General features: G+C 53.4%; 1 protein-coding gene across 3 annotated transcripts in view; it reads left to right on the top strand.

Annotated features, from left to right (window-relative positions):
• Positions 1-16,321, top strand: part of LOC147114393 (F-BAR and double SH3 domains protein 2-like) — a 176,306-nt gene that overhangs the window by 15,449 nt on the left and 144,536 nt on the right. For all 3 annotated transcript variants that reach the window (XM_085996065.1, XM_085996064.1, XM_085996063.1), the window contains one exon: positions 578-623. In XM_085996065.1, the coding sequence (XP_085852191.1) occupies positions 578-623 (46 nt within the window). The remainder of the gene's footprint in view (positions 1-577; positions 624-16,321) is intronic.

Here is a 16,321-nt window from a genome sequence, read left to right as displayed (position 1 = left end):
GGAGTCTCGTATCGGGCATGCGGAGGATCAGCTCCCTCAGTACTGCCCCTCTGATAGTGCGGTGCGCCCTCAGTACTGCCCCTCCGGCAGTGCAGCGCTCCCTCAGTACTGCCCCTCTGATAGTGCAGCGCTCCCTCAGTACTGCCCCTCCGACAGTGCAGCGCTCCCTCAGTACTGCCCCTCCGACAGTGCGGTGCACCCTCAGTACTGCCCCTCCGACAGTGCGGCGCTCCCTCAGTACTGCCCCTCCGACAGTGCGGCGCTCCCTCAGTACTGCCCTCCGACAGTGCGGCGCTCCCTCAGTACTGCCCCTCCGACAGTGCGGCGCTCCCTCAGTACTGCCCCTCCGACAGGCGCTCCCTCAGTACCCGCCCCTCCGACAGCGCTCCCTCAGTACCGCCCCTCCGACAGCGCTCCTCAGTACTGCCCCTCTGACAGTGTCAGCCTGGATTACAGGCTTGAATCCTGCACTTTAAGGGATTTGGTGATATTTTGTTTAGATTGTAATCAGGCTGTGTTCATCAGGTGACTGAGCTTCACCTCTCTGACCTCCCTGTGTTTTTATGTTTTGTGCCAGGTTGTTTAGTAAACAGAGAGCTGCCATTGAGAAGGAATACGGTCAGGTAAGGAGATGTGCCGGTGAGCTAAACTACACAGCTCACCCGAGCCACGTGATTTAGCGAGGAGTTTACATAAAAACAGGAGCATTTCTAGGATCAGAAAAAGACCATCAGCCCCGAATAAATGTGTCCCGTCTCCCCATCCCCCAACCCCACCCACCCACCTTCTCCCCATATCCCCAACCCCACCCACCCACCTTCTCCCATATCCCAACCCCACCCACCCACCTCTCCCATACCCAACCCACCCACCCACCTCTCCCATATCCCCAACCCCACCTACCCACCTCTCCCCATATCCCAACCCCACCCACCCACCTCTCCCATATCCCAAACCCCACCCACCCACCTCTCCCCATAATCCCCAACCCCACCCACCCACCTCTCCCCATATCCCCAACCCCACCACCACCTCTCCCATATCCCAACCCACCCACCACCTCTCCCATATCCCCAACCCCACCTACCCACCTCTCCCCATATCCCAACCCCACCCACCCACCTCTCCCATATCCCAACCCACCTACCCACCTCTCCCCATATCCCCAACCCCACCCACCCACCTCTCCCATATCCCCAACCCACCTACCCACCTCTCCCCATATCCCCAACCCCACCTACCCACCTCCCATTCCCACCCACCCACCCACCTTCTCCCCATATCCCCAACCCACCCACCACCTTCTCCCCATATCCCCAACCCCACCCACCACCTCTCCCATATCCCCAACCACACCCACCCACCTTCTCCCCATATCCCCAACCCCACCCACCCACCTTCTCCCCATATCCCCAACCCCACCCACCCACCTCTCCCCATATCCCCAACCCCACCCACCCACCTTCTCCCCATATCCCCAACCCCACCCACCCACCTTCTCCCCATATCCCCAACCCCACCCACCCACCTCTCCCCATATCCCCAACCCCACACACCCACCTTCTCCCCATATCCTCAACCCCACCCACCCACCTTCTCCCCATATCCCCAACCCCACCCACCCACTTCTCCCCATATCCCCAACCCCACCCTCCCACCTTCTCCCCATATCCTCAACCCCACCCACCCACCTTCTCCCATATCCCCAACCCCACCCACCCACCTTCTCCCATATCCCCAACCCCACCCTCCCACCTTCTCCCCATATCCCCAACCCCACCCACCCACCTTCACCCCATATCCCCAACCCCACCCACCCAACTTCTCCCCATATCCCCAACCCCACCCTCCCACCTTCTCCCATATCCCCAACCCCACCCACCCACCTTCTCCCCAACCCACCCACCCAACTTCTCCCCATATCCCCAACCCCACCTACCCACCTTCTCCCCATATCCTCAACCCCACCCACCCACCTTCTCCCCATATCCCCAACCCCACCTCCACCTCTCCCCATATCCCCAACCCCACCCTCCCACCTTCTCCCATATCCCCAACCCCACCCACCCACCTTCTCCCCATATCCCAACCCCACCCTCCCACCTTCTCCCCATATCCCCAACCCCACCTACCCACCTTCTCCCCATATCCTCAACCCCACCCACCCACCTTCTCTCCATATCCCCAACCCCAACCACCCACCTCTCCCCATATCCCCAACCCCACCCACCCACCTTCTCCCACATCCCCAACCCCACCCACCCACCTCTCCCCATATCCCCAACCCCACCCACCCACCTCTCCCAATATCCCCAACCCCACCCACCCACCTCTCCCCATATCCCCAACCCCACCCACCCACCTCTCCCCATATCCCCAACCCCACCTACCCACCTCTCCCCATACCCCAACCCCACCCACCCACCTCTCCCCATATCCCCAACCCCACCTACCCACCTCTCCCATATCCCAACCCCACCCACCCACCTCTCCCCATATCCCCAACCCCACCTACCCACCTCTCCCATATCCCAACCCACCTACCCACCTCTCCCCATATCCTCAACCCCACCCACCCACCTTCTCCCCATATCCCAACCCCACCCACCCACCTTCTCCCCATATCCCCAACCCCACCCACCCACCTTCTCCCATATCCCCAACCACACCCCACCACCTTCTCCCCATATCCCCAACCCCACCCACCCACCTTCTCCCCATATCCCCAACCCCACCCACCCACCTCTCCCCATATCCCCAACCCCACCCACCCACCTTCTCCCCATATCCCCAACCCCACCCACCCACCTTCTCCCCATATCCCAACCCCACCCACCCACCTCTCCCCATATCCCCAACCCCACACACCCACCTTCTCCCCATATCCTCAACCCCACCCACCCACCCCATAACCCCAACCCCACCCACCCACCTTCTCCCATATCCCCAACCCCACCTCCCACCTTCTCCACGATCCTCACCCAACCCCACACCACCCCTTCTCCCCTATCCCCAACCCGACCTCACCCACGCTTTCCCCCTCTACCTCAACCCCACCCTACCACCTTCCCCAAATCCCCAACCCCACCCACCCACCATCACCACTCCCCATATCCCCAACCCCACCCACCCAATTCTCCCCATATCCCAACCCCACCCTCCCACCTTCTCCCCATATCCCCAACCCCACCCACCCACCTTCTCCCATATCCCCAACCCCACCACCCAACTTCTCCCCATATCCCCAACCCCACCTACCCACCTTCTCCCATATCCTCACCCCACCCACCCACCTTCTCCCCATATCCCCAACCCCACCTCCCACCTCTCCCCATATCCCCAACCCCACCCTCCCACCTTCTCCCCATATCCCAACCCCACCCACCCACCTTCTCCCCATATCCCCAACCCCACCCTCCCACCTTCTCCCCATATCCCCAACCCCACCTACCCACCTTCTCCCCATATCCTCAACCCCACCCACCCACCTTCTCTCCATATCCCCAACCCCAACCACCCACCTCTCCCCATATCCCAACCCCACCCACCCACCTTCTCCCCACATCCCCAACCCCACCCACCCACCTCTCCCCATATCCCCAACCCCACCCACCCACCTTCTCCCCATATCCCCAACCCCACCCACCCACCTCTCCCCATATCCCCAACCCCACCCACCCACCTTCTCCCTACATCCCCAACCCCACCCACCCACCTCTCCCCATATCCCCAACCCCACCCACCCACCTTCTCCCCATATCCCTCAACCCCACCTACCCACCTTCTCCCCATATCCCCAACCCCACCCACCCACCTTCTCCCCATATCCCTCAACCCCACCTACCCACCTTCTCCCCATATCCCCAACCCCACCTACCCACCTTCTCCCCATATCCTCAACCCCACCCACCCACCTTCTCCCCATATCCTCACCCCACCCACCCACCTTCTCCCCATATCCTCAACCCCACCTACCCACCTTCTCCCCATATCCTCAACCCCACCCACCCACCTTCTCCCCATATCCCCAACCCCACCTACCCACCTTCCCCCCATATCCTCAACCCCACCTACCCACCTTCCCCCCCCATATCCCTCAACCCCACCAACCCCACCTTCTCCCCATATCCTCAACCTCACCCACCCACCTTCTCCCCATATCCCCAACCCCACCTACCCACCTTCTCCCCATATCCTCAACCGCACCTACCCACCTTCCCCCCCATATCCCTCAACCCCACCTACCCACCTTCTCCCCATATCCTCAACCTCACCCACCCACCTTCTCCCCATATCCCCCAACCCCACCTACCCACCTTTTCCCCATATCCTCAACCCCACCTACCCACCTTCTCCCCATATCCCCAACCCCACCTACCCACCTTCTCCCCATATCCTCAACCCCACCTACCCACCTTCTCCCCATATCCTCAACCCCACCTACCCACCTTCTCCCCATATCCTCAACCCCACCTACCCACCTTCTCCCCATATCCTCAACCCCACCTATCCACCTTCTCTCCATATCCCCCAACCCCACCTACCCACCTTCTCCCCATATCCCCAACCCCACCTATCCACCTTCTCCCCATATCCTCAACCCCACCTATCCATCCTCTCCCCATATCCCCCAACCCCACCTATCCACCTTCTCCCCATATCCCCCAACCCCACCTACCCACCTTCTCCCCATATCCCTCAACCTCACCCACCCACCTTCTCCCCATATCCCTCGACCCCACCCTCTCGCCTCGCTCCGCGCTCTGCCAGAAATGAATCTAATTGTCCCCTGACTCCATTGACATTGTCCGCTTCAATGTCCTTCCTTGGTAGTTGATTCTATTCTAACTCCCTCATTGTTAATTTGTGTCTTAAATGGGCTTTGAAAACACTTCTTCACGCTAAGCCTCATAGAAGTGTGGAACGCCCTTCCACAAAAAGCTGTCGATGCTATCGCAATTAATAATTTTCAATCTGAGATCGATAGATTTTTGCTAGCCAAGTGTAATAAGGGATATGGAGCCAAGGCGAGTGGATGGAGTTAGGTCACAGATCAGCCATGATCTCATTGAATGTCAGAACAGGCTCGAGGGGCTGAATGGCCTCCTCTTGTTCCTATGATCCCTTCACCGGAGCGAACTGTTTACAAGTGCATGGACATTTAATTACCCAAATATCGATTGGGATAATGCTCGGGTAAAGGGAAAGGAGGGGGAGGAATTTCTGAAATGTATTCAGGAGAATTTCCTTGACCGATATGTTCTTGGCCCAACTAGAAAGGAGGCATTGCTGGATCTGGTGCTGGGGAATGAGGTGGGCCAGGTCGACCAAGTGTCTGTGGGAGCACACTTGGGTACGAGTGATCATCGTATCATAAGATTTAGATTAGCAATGGAGAGGCGCAAGGAACAATCTAGAGTGGAACTTCTAAACTGGAATAGGGCTAACTTCAATGGGATGTGAAAGGATCTAGCCAGGGTAAAATGGAGCCAAAGACTGACAGGAAAAACTATAACAGAACAATGGGAGATCTTTAAGGAGGAGATGTTCCAAGTACAGGCTAGGTACATTCCAACAAGAGGGAAGAGTAAGGGAACCAAAGCAAGGGCTCCTTGGATGACGAGGGAGATAGAGAAGATGATGAAACAAAAAAAGAGGGTGTATGATGCATGTCAGGTGAATTCTTCAAGGGAGAACCAGACCAAATACAATAAGTTGAGAGGGGATGTGAAGATGGAAATAAGATTGGCAAAGAGAGAATATGGGAGTAGAATGAGAGTAGAGATACAGGGGGGATGTGAGGAAAAACCTTTTTACGCAGCGAGTGGTGAGGACCTGGAACTCGCTGCCGACGGAAGTGGTGGAAGCGGAGACACTCAATGTTTCCAAGGGGAGACTGGATAGGCACTTGAGGGAAATAAACTTGCAGGCTACGAGGATAGAGCGGGGGAATGGGACTGACTGGATTGCTCTACAGAGAGCCGGCACAGACTCGATGGGCCGAATGGCCTCCTTCTGTGCCGTTATGACTCTATGACATCAGTACGTAACCTGTGTGGTTATTTCTGGACACACGGCGCATTTGTGTGAGATTTGACCAGGGATTTGTATCTCGGCCAAGCCCGTTCCCATCCTCTTAATGTCCGCTGTTTTCAGCAGTGCTCCCTGGGCAGGACCCCTGCTGATGATCCGCTCCCTGGCCCTGATTCCACATGTAGCCTCACTGCTGAGATTAGCTGACTCCGCTTAGCCCGGGGATCAAAGCTGGTGTGATCCTGGTGTGTGTGGCTGAGTGCTGCACGCTAGGGAAGCTGGATTGGGGAGTTTCCTCTCCCAGCTTCATGCTCAGTAACAGTATCCTCGCAGTCTGCACTCGGAGCCACCTTACACTCTGTCATTCTGTCTAATCTTGCTCTTGCTCCCTCTCTTTCTCGGGCTCTCGCGCTCTCTCGCTCTCTCGCTCTCTCTCTCTCTCTTGCACTCTCACGCTCTCTCTCTCTGTCTCTCTCGCACTCTCGCGCATTCTCGCACTCTCTCTCTCTCTCGCACTCTCACACTCTCTCTCTCGCGCGCTCTCTCTGCTACGCTGGTTTAAACGCAATTTCCTTTCCTCCCTTAAACACAACTCTTAACCAGAATTTCAGCCGTGTTAGAAGCACACGAATTGCAGACGAATTCAAATAGAAACCAGCAGTGGGAACGAATGGCCTTTCTTATCTTTTCAACAGAATCTGTTTCCTAAAATCTCTCTTGTACTAAGAATTTATTTTAGTTGAAGGATGTGTGAGTTTATCGGAGTGGATGATTTTGCTGAGTTGGTTCGTGCTGCTCCTTATTTAGTATCAGAGAATGATGCAGCACCGGAGGAGGCCTTTCGGCCCATCGTGCCTGTGCTGGCTCTTTGAACGAGCTCTCCAATTAGTCCCACTCCCCCCTGCTCTTTCCCCAGAGCCCTGCAAATCAGTCCTCTTTAAGTACTTCCTCGTATCGCTCTCCACCCCCTCCCCCTCCCCCACCCCCACCCAATCCTACTTCCTTCTGTGTCCGCCCCTGGAAAAAACTCTCTCCCAACTCTCTTACAACTGCACTTAGGCAATCCCAACTGTCCAGCCTCTGGCCCTCCATTCACCATGACATTTCTGCAGCTACCGATCTGCTCAACCACACCCTCACCACCACCTTTGATGCCCTAGACCCTATTAAAACAATTACCCTCTCTCACCCTGGCCATTCCCCCTGGTACGGGCCACATCTTCACTCCCTTAACTCCAAGGGACACAGACTTGAACGAATATGGTTGGAACTGGTTTAGCCATTCACCGCCAGATCTGTCTGGACCACATAAAGCATTATCGGGCCCTGCTCTCGTCTGCCAAAACTGCTCACTATTCCAGAATCTGGAATTGCATTCTGGAATGCAAAGATAAACCCCGACTCCTATTCTCCACTGTTAACCATGTTCTTAAACCTCTCCCCTGTCTCCTCCACCCTCACCTCCGACAACAAGTGTGAGGAGCTCATGGACTCCTTTGTCTCTAAGATTGAGGCCATCCGTTCAGCTGCCTCTGCCACTTCCCTTCCTTCCCCTAGCCCACTGGGCCAAACTTCCTCTAAGGTTCCCCCCTGCCCTAGCCCTGAACTCACATCTTTCTCCAGTTTCTCTCCGATCTCCCCTCATGACCTCTCCGCGCTCATCTTGTCCATGAGACCCACTTCCTGCTCCCTTGACCCTATTCCCACCAAACCGCTGACCACCCAACTTCCTTTTCTGGCTCCCATGTTAGCTGACATTGTTAACGGTTCTCCTCAGGTAACGTCCTCCTCTCCCTCAAATCTGCCGTCATCACCCCTCTCAAAAAAACAACCCTTGACCCCTCCATCCTTGCAAACTACCGCCCCATCTCCAACCTCCCTTTCCTCTCCAAAGTCCTTGAACACGTTGCTTCCTAAATCCGTGCCCATCTTTCCTGCAACTCCATGTTTGAATCCCTCCAATCAGGTTTCCGCCCTGGCACAGTACTGAAACAGCTCTCATCAAAGTCACAAATGACATCCTTTGTGACTGTGACAAAGGTAAACTATCCCTCCTCGCCCTTCTTGACTTGTCTGCAGCCTTTGACACGGTTGACCACTCCATCCTTCTCCAACGCCTCTCCACTGTCGTCCAGCTGGGTGGGACTGCACTTGCCTGGTTCCATTCTTATCTATCTAATCGCAGCCAGAGAATCACCTGCAACGGCGTCTCTTCCCGCTCCAGCATCGTTACCTCTGGTGTCCCCCAAGGATCTATCCATGGCCCCCTCCTATTTCTCATCTACATGCTGCCCCTTGGCGACATCATCCGAAAACACAGCATCAGTTTCCACATGTACGCTGACGACACCCAGCTCTACCTCACGACCTCTTCTCTCGACCCTGCCACGGTCTCTAAATTGTCAGACTGCTTGTCCGACATCCAGTTCTGGATGAGCAAAAATGTTCTCCAATTAAATATTGGGAAGACCGAAGCCATTGTTTTCGGTCCCTGCCACAAACTCCGTTCCCGAGCCACTGACTCCATCCCTGTCCCTAACATCTGTCTGAGGCTGAACCACACTGTTCGCAACCTTGGTGTCATATTTAACCCTGAAATGAGCTTCCGACCACATATCCGCAGAATAACAAAGACCGCCTATTTCCACCTCCATAACATCGCCCGACTCCGCACTTGCCTCAGCTCATCCGCTGCTGAAACCCTCAGCCATGCCTTTGTTACCTCTAGACTTGACTATTCCAACACACTCCTGGCTGGCCTCCCACATTCCACCCTACGTAAACTTGAGGTCATCCAAAACTCGACTGCCCGTGTCCTAACTCGCACCAAGTCCCGTTCACCCATCACCCCCTGTGCTCGCTGATCTACATTGGCTCCCGGTTAAGCGACGCCTCAATTTCAAAATTCTCATCCTCGTTTTCAAATCCTTCCATAGCCTCGCCCCTCCTAGCTCTGTAATCTTCTCCAGCCCCACAACCCCCCGAGATATCTGCACTCCTCTAATTCTGCCCTCTTGAGCATCCCCTGATTATAATCGCTCAACCATTGGTGGCCGTGCCTTCTGTTGCTGAGGCCCCAAGCTCTGGAATTCCCTCCCTAAACCTCTCTCTTCGCCTTTAAGACGCTCCTTAAAACCCACCTCTTTGCACCTGCCCTAATTTCTCCTTCTGTGGCACGGTGTCAAATTTGTTTCTTCTAACACTCCTGTGAAGCGCCTTGGGACGTTTTACTACGTTAAAGGCTCTACATAAATACAAGTTGTTGTTTTTTATCCAATTGCCTTTTGAAAGTTACTATTGAATCTGCTCCTTTCAGGCGGCGCATTCCAGATCACAACAACTCGCTGCGTAAAAAACATTCTCCCCATCTCCCCTCTGGTTCTTTTACCAATCACCTTCAATCTGTGTCCTCTGGTCACCGACCCTCCTGCCACTGGAAACAGTTTCTTCTTATTTACTCTATCAAAACCCTTCATGATTTTCAACACCTCTATCAAATCTCCTCTTAACCTTCTCTGCTCCAAGGAGAACAATCCCAGCTTCTCCAGTCTCTCCACGATACTGATGTCCCTCACCCTGGAACCATTTGACTGGATTGTTTACAATCTGGCTTGGAATGTAGGAACAGGAGTAGACCATTCAGACAGGAAGGGGGTTCGGAGTGGGGGAGGGGGATGGGAAGGCGTTCGGAGTGGGGTTGGGGGACGGCAAGGGGGTTTGGAGTGGGGGAGGGGGATGGTATCGGAAGGGGTTTCAGAGTGGGGGAGGGGGACAGGAAGGGGGTTCGGAGTGGGGGAGGGGGGAGGGAAGGGGGTTTGGAGTGGGGGAGGGGGACAGGAAGGGGGTTCAGGGTGGAGGAGGGGGATGGGAAGGGGGTTTGGAGTGAGGGAGGGGGACGGGAAGGGGGTTCGGAGTGAGGGAGGGGGATGGGAAGGGGGTTCGGAGTGGGGGAGGGGGACAGGAAGGGGGTTCAGGGTGGGAGAGGGGACGGGAAGGGGTTCGGAGTATAGGAGAGACAGGACGAGGGTTGGGAGTGGGAGGAGAGGATGGGAAGGGGCAGGAGGCTTCTCGGGATGGGGGAGGGTCTGTTTCCCTGCCTCTTGTGATCCCTGCTACACGTGCTCCAAGACACTGTTCCCGTTTTTCACCCTGGAATGATCAGTAGGAGTTTCATTCTCGGGATTCTTGGCTCGAGGGATCAGTAGAATGGACTTGGCTTCACTCTTACTGTGAGGTCGCTTCATCTGACCCTCTGTTTCTCCTCTATACCCAGCGATGGCGCGCTGATGGAGAGCTGGAACTCTGCCACAATCTCTTCTGAAATTACAGCTGCTCTCGAGTTATCTTGAATCTAAATGGAACTTCCTGCTGGTTAAGGAGGGGAAAAGTCAGCTTCTGATGCTGGCCAGTGACCGCAGTGGAACATTTGTGTGTCTTTGTGGTGTGTGTTTATTCTCGGGATGTGGCCGTCACTGCCAAAGGCTGCATTTCATGAAGTGTCTCTATCACGTCCGCCAAAGCGCGATAATGTTGATCTTGAGTACGGGTGACGTAACCTCTGCGCTCACTCGCGCTGCCCAGTCTAAAGGAAGTTCTTGTGTATTCAACCTTCTGTCTCTTGGCAACAGGCCACCACAGAGCCACCTCACAGGGCCTCATTCACCAGTCCCCACAACCGATCCATTCGAACTCCTGCGGCAGTAGTTCTCCATAGCGCCGTAAGTGGCCTTTAACATGATGAAGGGGTTCGATAGGGTAGATGTAGAGATGTTTCCACTTGTGGGGGAGAGCAAATCTAGGGGCCATGAATATAAGACAGTCACTAATAAATCCAATCGGGAATTCAGGAGAAACTTCTTTACCCAGAGAGTGGTGAGAATGTGGAACTCGCTCCCACAGGGAGTGGTTGAGGTGAATAGTATCGATACATTTAAGGGAAAGCTTGATACACGAGGGAGAAAGGAATAGAAGGATATGGTGATGGGTGAGATGAAGAGGGGTGGGAGGAGGCTGGTGTGAATAAGAACATAAGAAATAGGAGCAGGAATCGGCCATTCGGCACCTCGAGCCTGCTCCGCCATTCAATAAGATCAAGGCTGATCATCGACCTCAACTCCACTTTCCCGCCCGATCTCCAGATCCCTCGATTCCCCGAGAGTCCAAAAATCTATCGATCTCAGCCTTGAATATACTCAACGACTGAGCCTCCACAGCCCTCTGGGGTAGAGAATTCCAAAGATTCACCGCCCTCGGAGTGAAGAAATTCCTCCTCCTCTCAGTCCTAAATGGCCGACCCCTTATCCTGAGACTGTGACCCCTGGTTCTGGACTCTCCAGCCAGGGGGAAACATCCTCTCTGCATCTACCCTGTCAATCCCCCTCAGAATCTTTTATGTTTCAATGAGATCACCTCTCATTCTTCTAAACTCCAGAGAGTATCGGCCCATTCTACACAATCTCTCATCATAGGACAGCCCTCTCATCCCAGGAATCAATCTAGTGAACCTTCGTTGCACCGCCTCCAAGGCAAGTATATCCTTCCTTAGATAAGGAGACCAGAACTGTGCCCAGTACTCCAGGTGTGGTCTCACCAAGGCCCTGTACAATTGGAGCAAGACTTCCTCACTCTTATACTCCAACCCCCTGCAATAAAGGCCAACATGCCATTTGCCTTCCTTATTGCTTGCTGTACCTGCACTCTAGCTTTCTGTGTTTCCTGTACTAGGACACCCAGCTCTCCAACATTTAACAGTTTCTCACCATTTAAAAAATATTCTGTTTTTCTATTCTTCCTACCAAAGTGAATAATCTCACATTTCCCCACATTATACTCCACCTGCCGCCTCACTGCCCACTCACTTAACCGTCTATATCCCTTCGCAGTCTCTTTGTGTCCTCCTCACATTATATAAACACCGGATGGATCTGTTGGGCCGAATGGCCTGTTTCTGTGCTGTAAAATTATACATAAGATGCGACTTAACTCCTCAGCTTGGCTCAATTGGGACGATTCGGCCTCCTGTGTTCACAAAGCATTTGTTCTTATTCGCCGGCATTTATTGCCCATCTCTAGTTGCCCTTGAGAAGGTGGTGGTGAGCCGCCGCCTTGAACCGCTGCAGTCCGTGTGGTGATGGGGCTCCCACGGTGCCCTTGGCTGGGGAATGGTACTTGGGGGGGCGGGGGGGGGGAGAGAGAGTCCTGCAGACAGGGGTTGGTGGGGGGTGGGAGGTGGTGTGTGCTGTTATCCTGTGCGAACGGCTTTTGGTGATGCAGACTGTTGTGTATGTCCCTTTAAGGGAATAACTGGTCTCAGACTGCAGTACCGGCAGTGACCATCCTTGTATAAAAGGCCCTGGCAGGCTTCTGTAGTTTCAGTTTCCAGATTGTCTCCATTCAGTAAAGACTTGTTAAACCAACTCCTGCATTCCGTGTCTCCATTAACACACGGATTTAATACCGGCGACGAGTAAGAAACGAACTTACCTGCAACTCGGCAGCACCTCAGACGACGTTATTGAAGGTCGAAGCCAGAAAAGAAAAAAAAAAAATCCAACGAAACTCGAGAAACGTGCGTCGACCGTGGGCAACCGCCCTCCAAATCATCGGATTGAAAACTTGCAGGAGAGACTGTCAAGAGCCAGGCTTGGTTCCCCAGTCTGTGGTTTCCCAGCTAATCGGGCTGGTGGCAGGTAGTGCACTGATCTTTCCTGGGCTGCGGCGGGCTAGAGCTCGATCGGGTGGCTCTGCAACGGGGCCGGGCAGCGAGTCAGGAAGCTGAGAGAGAGCGAGAGGGTGGAGCACACAGGGCGCGGCCGGTGCTTCGCAGCCGGGCAGCGTTCGGACCTAAGAAGAGGGAGGGAAGTGTCCCAGAGGGTCCGCTCCACGACGGGAACGGTTAAAAATAAAAATACCGTGGAGAGCGGCGCTGACAGCAGCGGCGGGAAAGCGCGGTAGGCACCATCTTAACTCGGCGGGGAAGAAGGAAAAGCGCGGGAGGCGCCATTTTGATCCATCGGGGACGAAGGAAAAGCGCGGGAGATGCCATCTTAGATTTTCAAGATGCCAAAGACTGGCGATATCACTGCCTTCGATAATGCAATAGAAGACTGGACCACGTATGTGGAAAGAGTCGAGGTATATTGCGAGGCAAACTAAATAGCCGAGGGGGAAAAGGCATCGGTATTGCTAAATTTAATGGGCGCAAGAACGTACGGCCTATTGCGGGACCTGATTACTCCAGCCAAACCGAAGGCAAAGAGTTTTAATGAAATTGTTGCTATCCTACAGGAACACCTAAATCCTACACCGCTGCTGATAGAAAGATTTAAATTCCACAGGAGAAATCAGCATAAAAATGAGAGCAATGCTGATTACCTTACGGAACTACGCAAGCTATCAAAGCACTGCCAGTTCGGAGCAGGACTGGCAGATACCTTACAGGACAAATTTGTCTGTGGACTCCTGAGTGAAGGAACCCAGAAGAGGTTACTCTCCGAGAAAGAGCTGACGCTAGATAAGGCTTTCAGCGTGGCAGTATCGTACGAAGCAGCAGCAAGGGGAGCTGCGGAAATACAACAAAAGCCACAGGAATACGGCACCCACGAAATGACACGGGGATTTGCAAAATGTTATCGCTGCGGCAGAACAAACCGTGACCAGAAGGACTGCTGGTCCAAGGACAAAATATGCAGGCAATGCGGAAAGATGGGACACATTGCACGAGTTTGCAGGTCTGAGAAGAAGACCAACGACAATAAAAAGGCTACTAAGGAACCGTACAGGAAAGTACAAAAGATGACGGACAGTAGTTCCGAAGACCAGATGAGCGATAGTGAATCCGGGAACAAGAGACTAAGCTGTCTCAAACTTCACAACGTAATCGCAAAAGAGGATCACCGAACCATTTGGGTCACCCTCACGATAGCAGGGTCTCAAGTCAAAATGGAATTGGATACAGGATCAGCTCTAACCGTCATGAATCGACGAGACTACGAGCGGCTATTCTCACACATACCCTTGAGAGAGACATCCATTGTCTTGAGGACGTATACGGGGCAAAAAGTATACCCCAGAGAAAAAATAAGGGTGCCTGTCGAATACAACGGCAAGAAAATACGGAAATTGTATCTCTACATTCTGCAAGATGGTGGACCACCGTTATTGGGACGTGAATGGATCAGAAAGATAAGTTTAGACTGGCACTCCATTCAGGCACTGACGGTGGCTGGTAAAAAGGATGACGACGTCACTCCTGGACGATTGTCAACAATCTTAGCTGACGCCAAAGAGGTATTTCAACAAGAACTGGGCACTCTTAAAGGCGTAACCGCCTCGATAAAAATAGAGGAGAATGCAATTCCCAAGTTTTTCAAAGCAAGACCGGTACCATATGCAATTCGCCCAGCCGTCGAGGCAGAGCTGGAGAATGCAGGCATGTTATCTAAGGTAGACTGGAGCAAGTGGGCGACACCCATCGTTCCTGTCATGAAGAAAACGTTAGCAATAAGTTTGAGGAGCCAAGGAAGGTTCGCATCTGTGGGGACTTCAAGGTGACAGTGAACCCAGTCCTTCACACAGTACAATATCCTCTTCCAAGGATAGACGATATCTTCGCCTCACTATCCGGAGGGAAGCGTTTTACAAACATTGACCCAGCGCAAGCATATTTGCAGATGGAGGTTGAAGAATCCTCTCGGAAGTATCTCACGATAAACACTCACAACAGGCTTTACCAGTATAATCGACTGGTATTCAGAGTAGCATCAGCTCCGGCGATATGGCAAAGAGCGATGGAACAAGTCCTGCAAGGGATTCCGAGGACTCAGTGTTACTTGGACGACATCCTAGTGACGGGTGAAGATGACAGTGAACACCTTGCCAACCTAGAGCAGGTGCTCACTAGACTACGTGAACATGGGCTACGAGCCAATCGCCCCAAGTGTGAGTTTTTTAAGAAACAGATATCGTATTGTGGCCACGTGATTGATGAAGAGGGGTTGCATAAGTCCCCTGACAAAATTGAAGCGGTAGTTAAGGCTCCAGCGCCTGAAAATGTGTCACAACTGAGGTCATTCCTCGGATTGGTGAATTACTACCATAAGTTTTTGCTGAGTTTGTCCACAATTCTGCATCCACTGAACGCCCTACTACGAACGGGAGTAGCATGGAAATGGAGCAATGAATGTAAGCGGGCCTTTCAGAAGAGTAAGGACCTAATCACTTCAAGAGAAGTATTGGCTCACTACAACCCATCACTACCGATAAGACTGGCGTGTGATGTGTCTCCCTACGGCATTGGGGCGGTACTGTCACATAAATTCCTTGATGGTTCTGAGAGGCCGATAGCTTTTGCGTCACGCTCGTTAACTTCAGCCGAGCGTAACTATGCCCAGATTGACAGAGAGGCCCTCAGCCTGGTGTGGGGGGTGAAGAAGTTCAATCACTACCTGCACGGTCAGAAATTTACTCTACTAACTGATCATCAACCTCTCGTCTCCATTTTCAACCCTCAGAAGGGCGTACCGATAATGACGGCACAACGGCTACAGAGGTGGTCCCTTTTCCTAGGGGCACACCAATATGACATCGAGTACAAAGGAACTAAACAGCATGGGAATGCTGATGGATTGTCGCGCCTACCGTTGCCGACGGTGGAAGAAGAACTGGCAGTGGATCCAGTGGAGTTATTCCACTCGACTATTGTCGAATGTCTCCCTGTGATGAATGCAAACATAGAAAAGGAAACACGAAATGACCCGACACTCTCCTGGGTCTATGATTTAACGGTGAAGGGATGGCCAGCACATGGCGAACCACTGCTGCCAGCATTCTCGCCGAGAAGAGAACAGCTGTCAGTGTGCAGAGGAACCTTGATGTGTGGATTCAGAGTAGTAATTCCACCCAAATTGAAGGATAGAGTGCTCAATGAGCTTCATGAGGGTCATCTGGGAGGGGTAAAAATGAAGAACTTAGCCAGAGCGTTTGTGTGGTGGCCGGGAATCGATAGAGAAATCGAAGAGATGACCAAGAGCTGTACAGGATGCCAGAAGGTCCAAAACGCCCCACCACAAGCCCCTCTACATCCATGGGAGTGGCCCTCATCTCCATGGCAAAGGGTGCACATTGATTTTGCTGGTCCCTTTATGGACTCGATGTTTTTAATTGCGGTGGATGCACATTCGAAGTGGCCAGAGGTAATAAAAATGTCCTCAACCACCACAGAAAAAACTATCACAGTCTTACGAACCATATTCGCCAGGAATGGGCTGCCTGAACAGATTTGCTCCGA

This window comes from Somniosus microcephalus, chromosome 8, assembly GCF_052327205.1.
Source record: "Somniosus microcephalus isolate GS21.2 chromosome 8, FLI_Smic_1.0, whole genome shotgun sequence".
Taxonomy (NCBI): Eukaryota; Metazoa; Chordata; class Chondrichthyes; order Squaliformes; family Somniosidae; genus Somniosus; species Somniosus microcephalus.
This window is presented reverse-complemented; position numbering and strand designations above follow the sequence as displayed.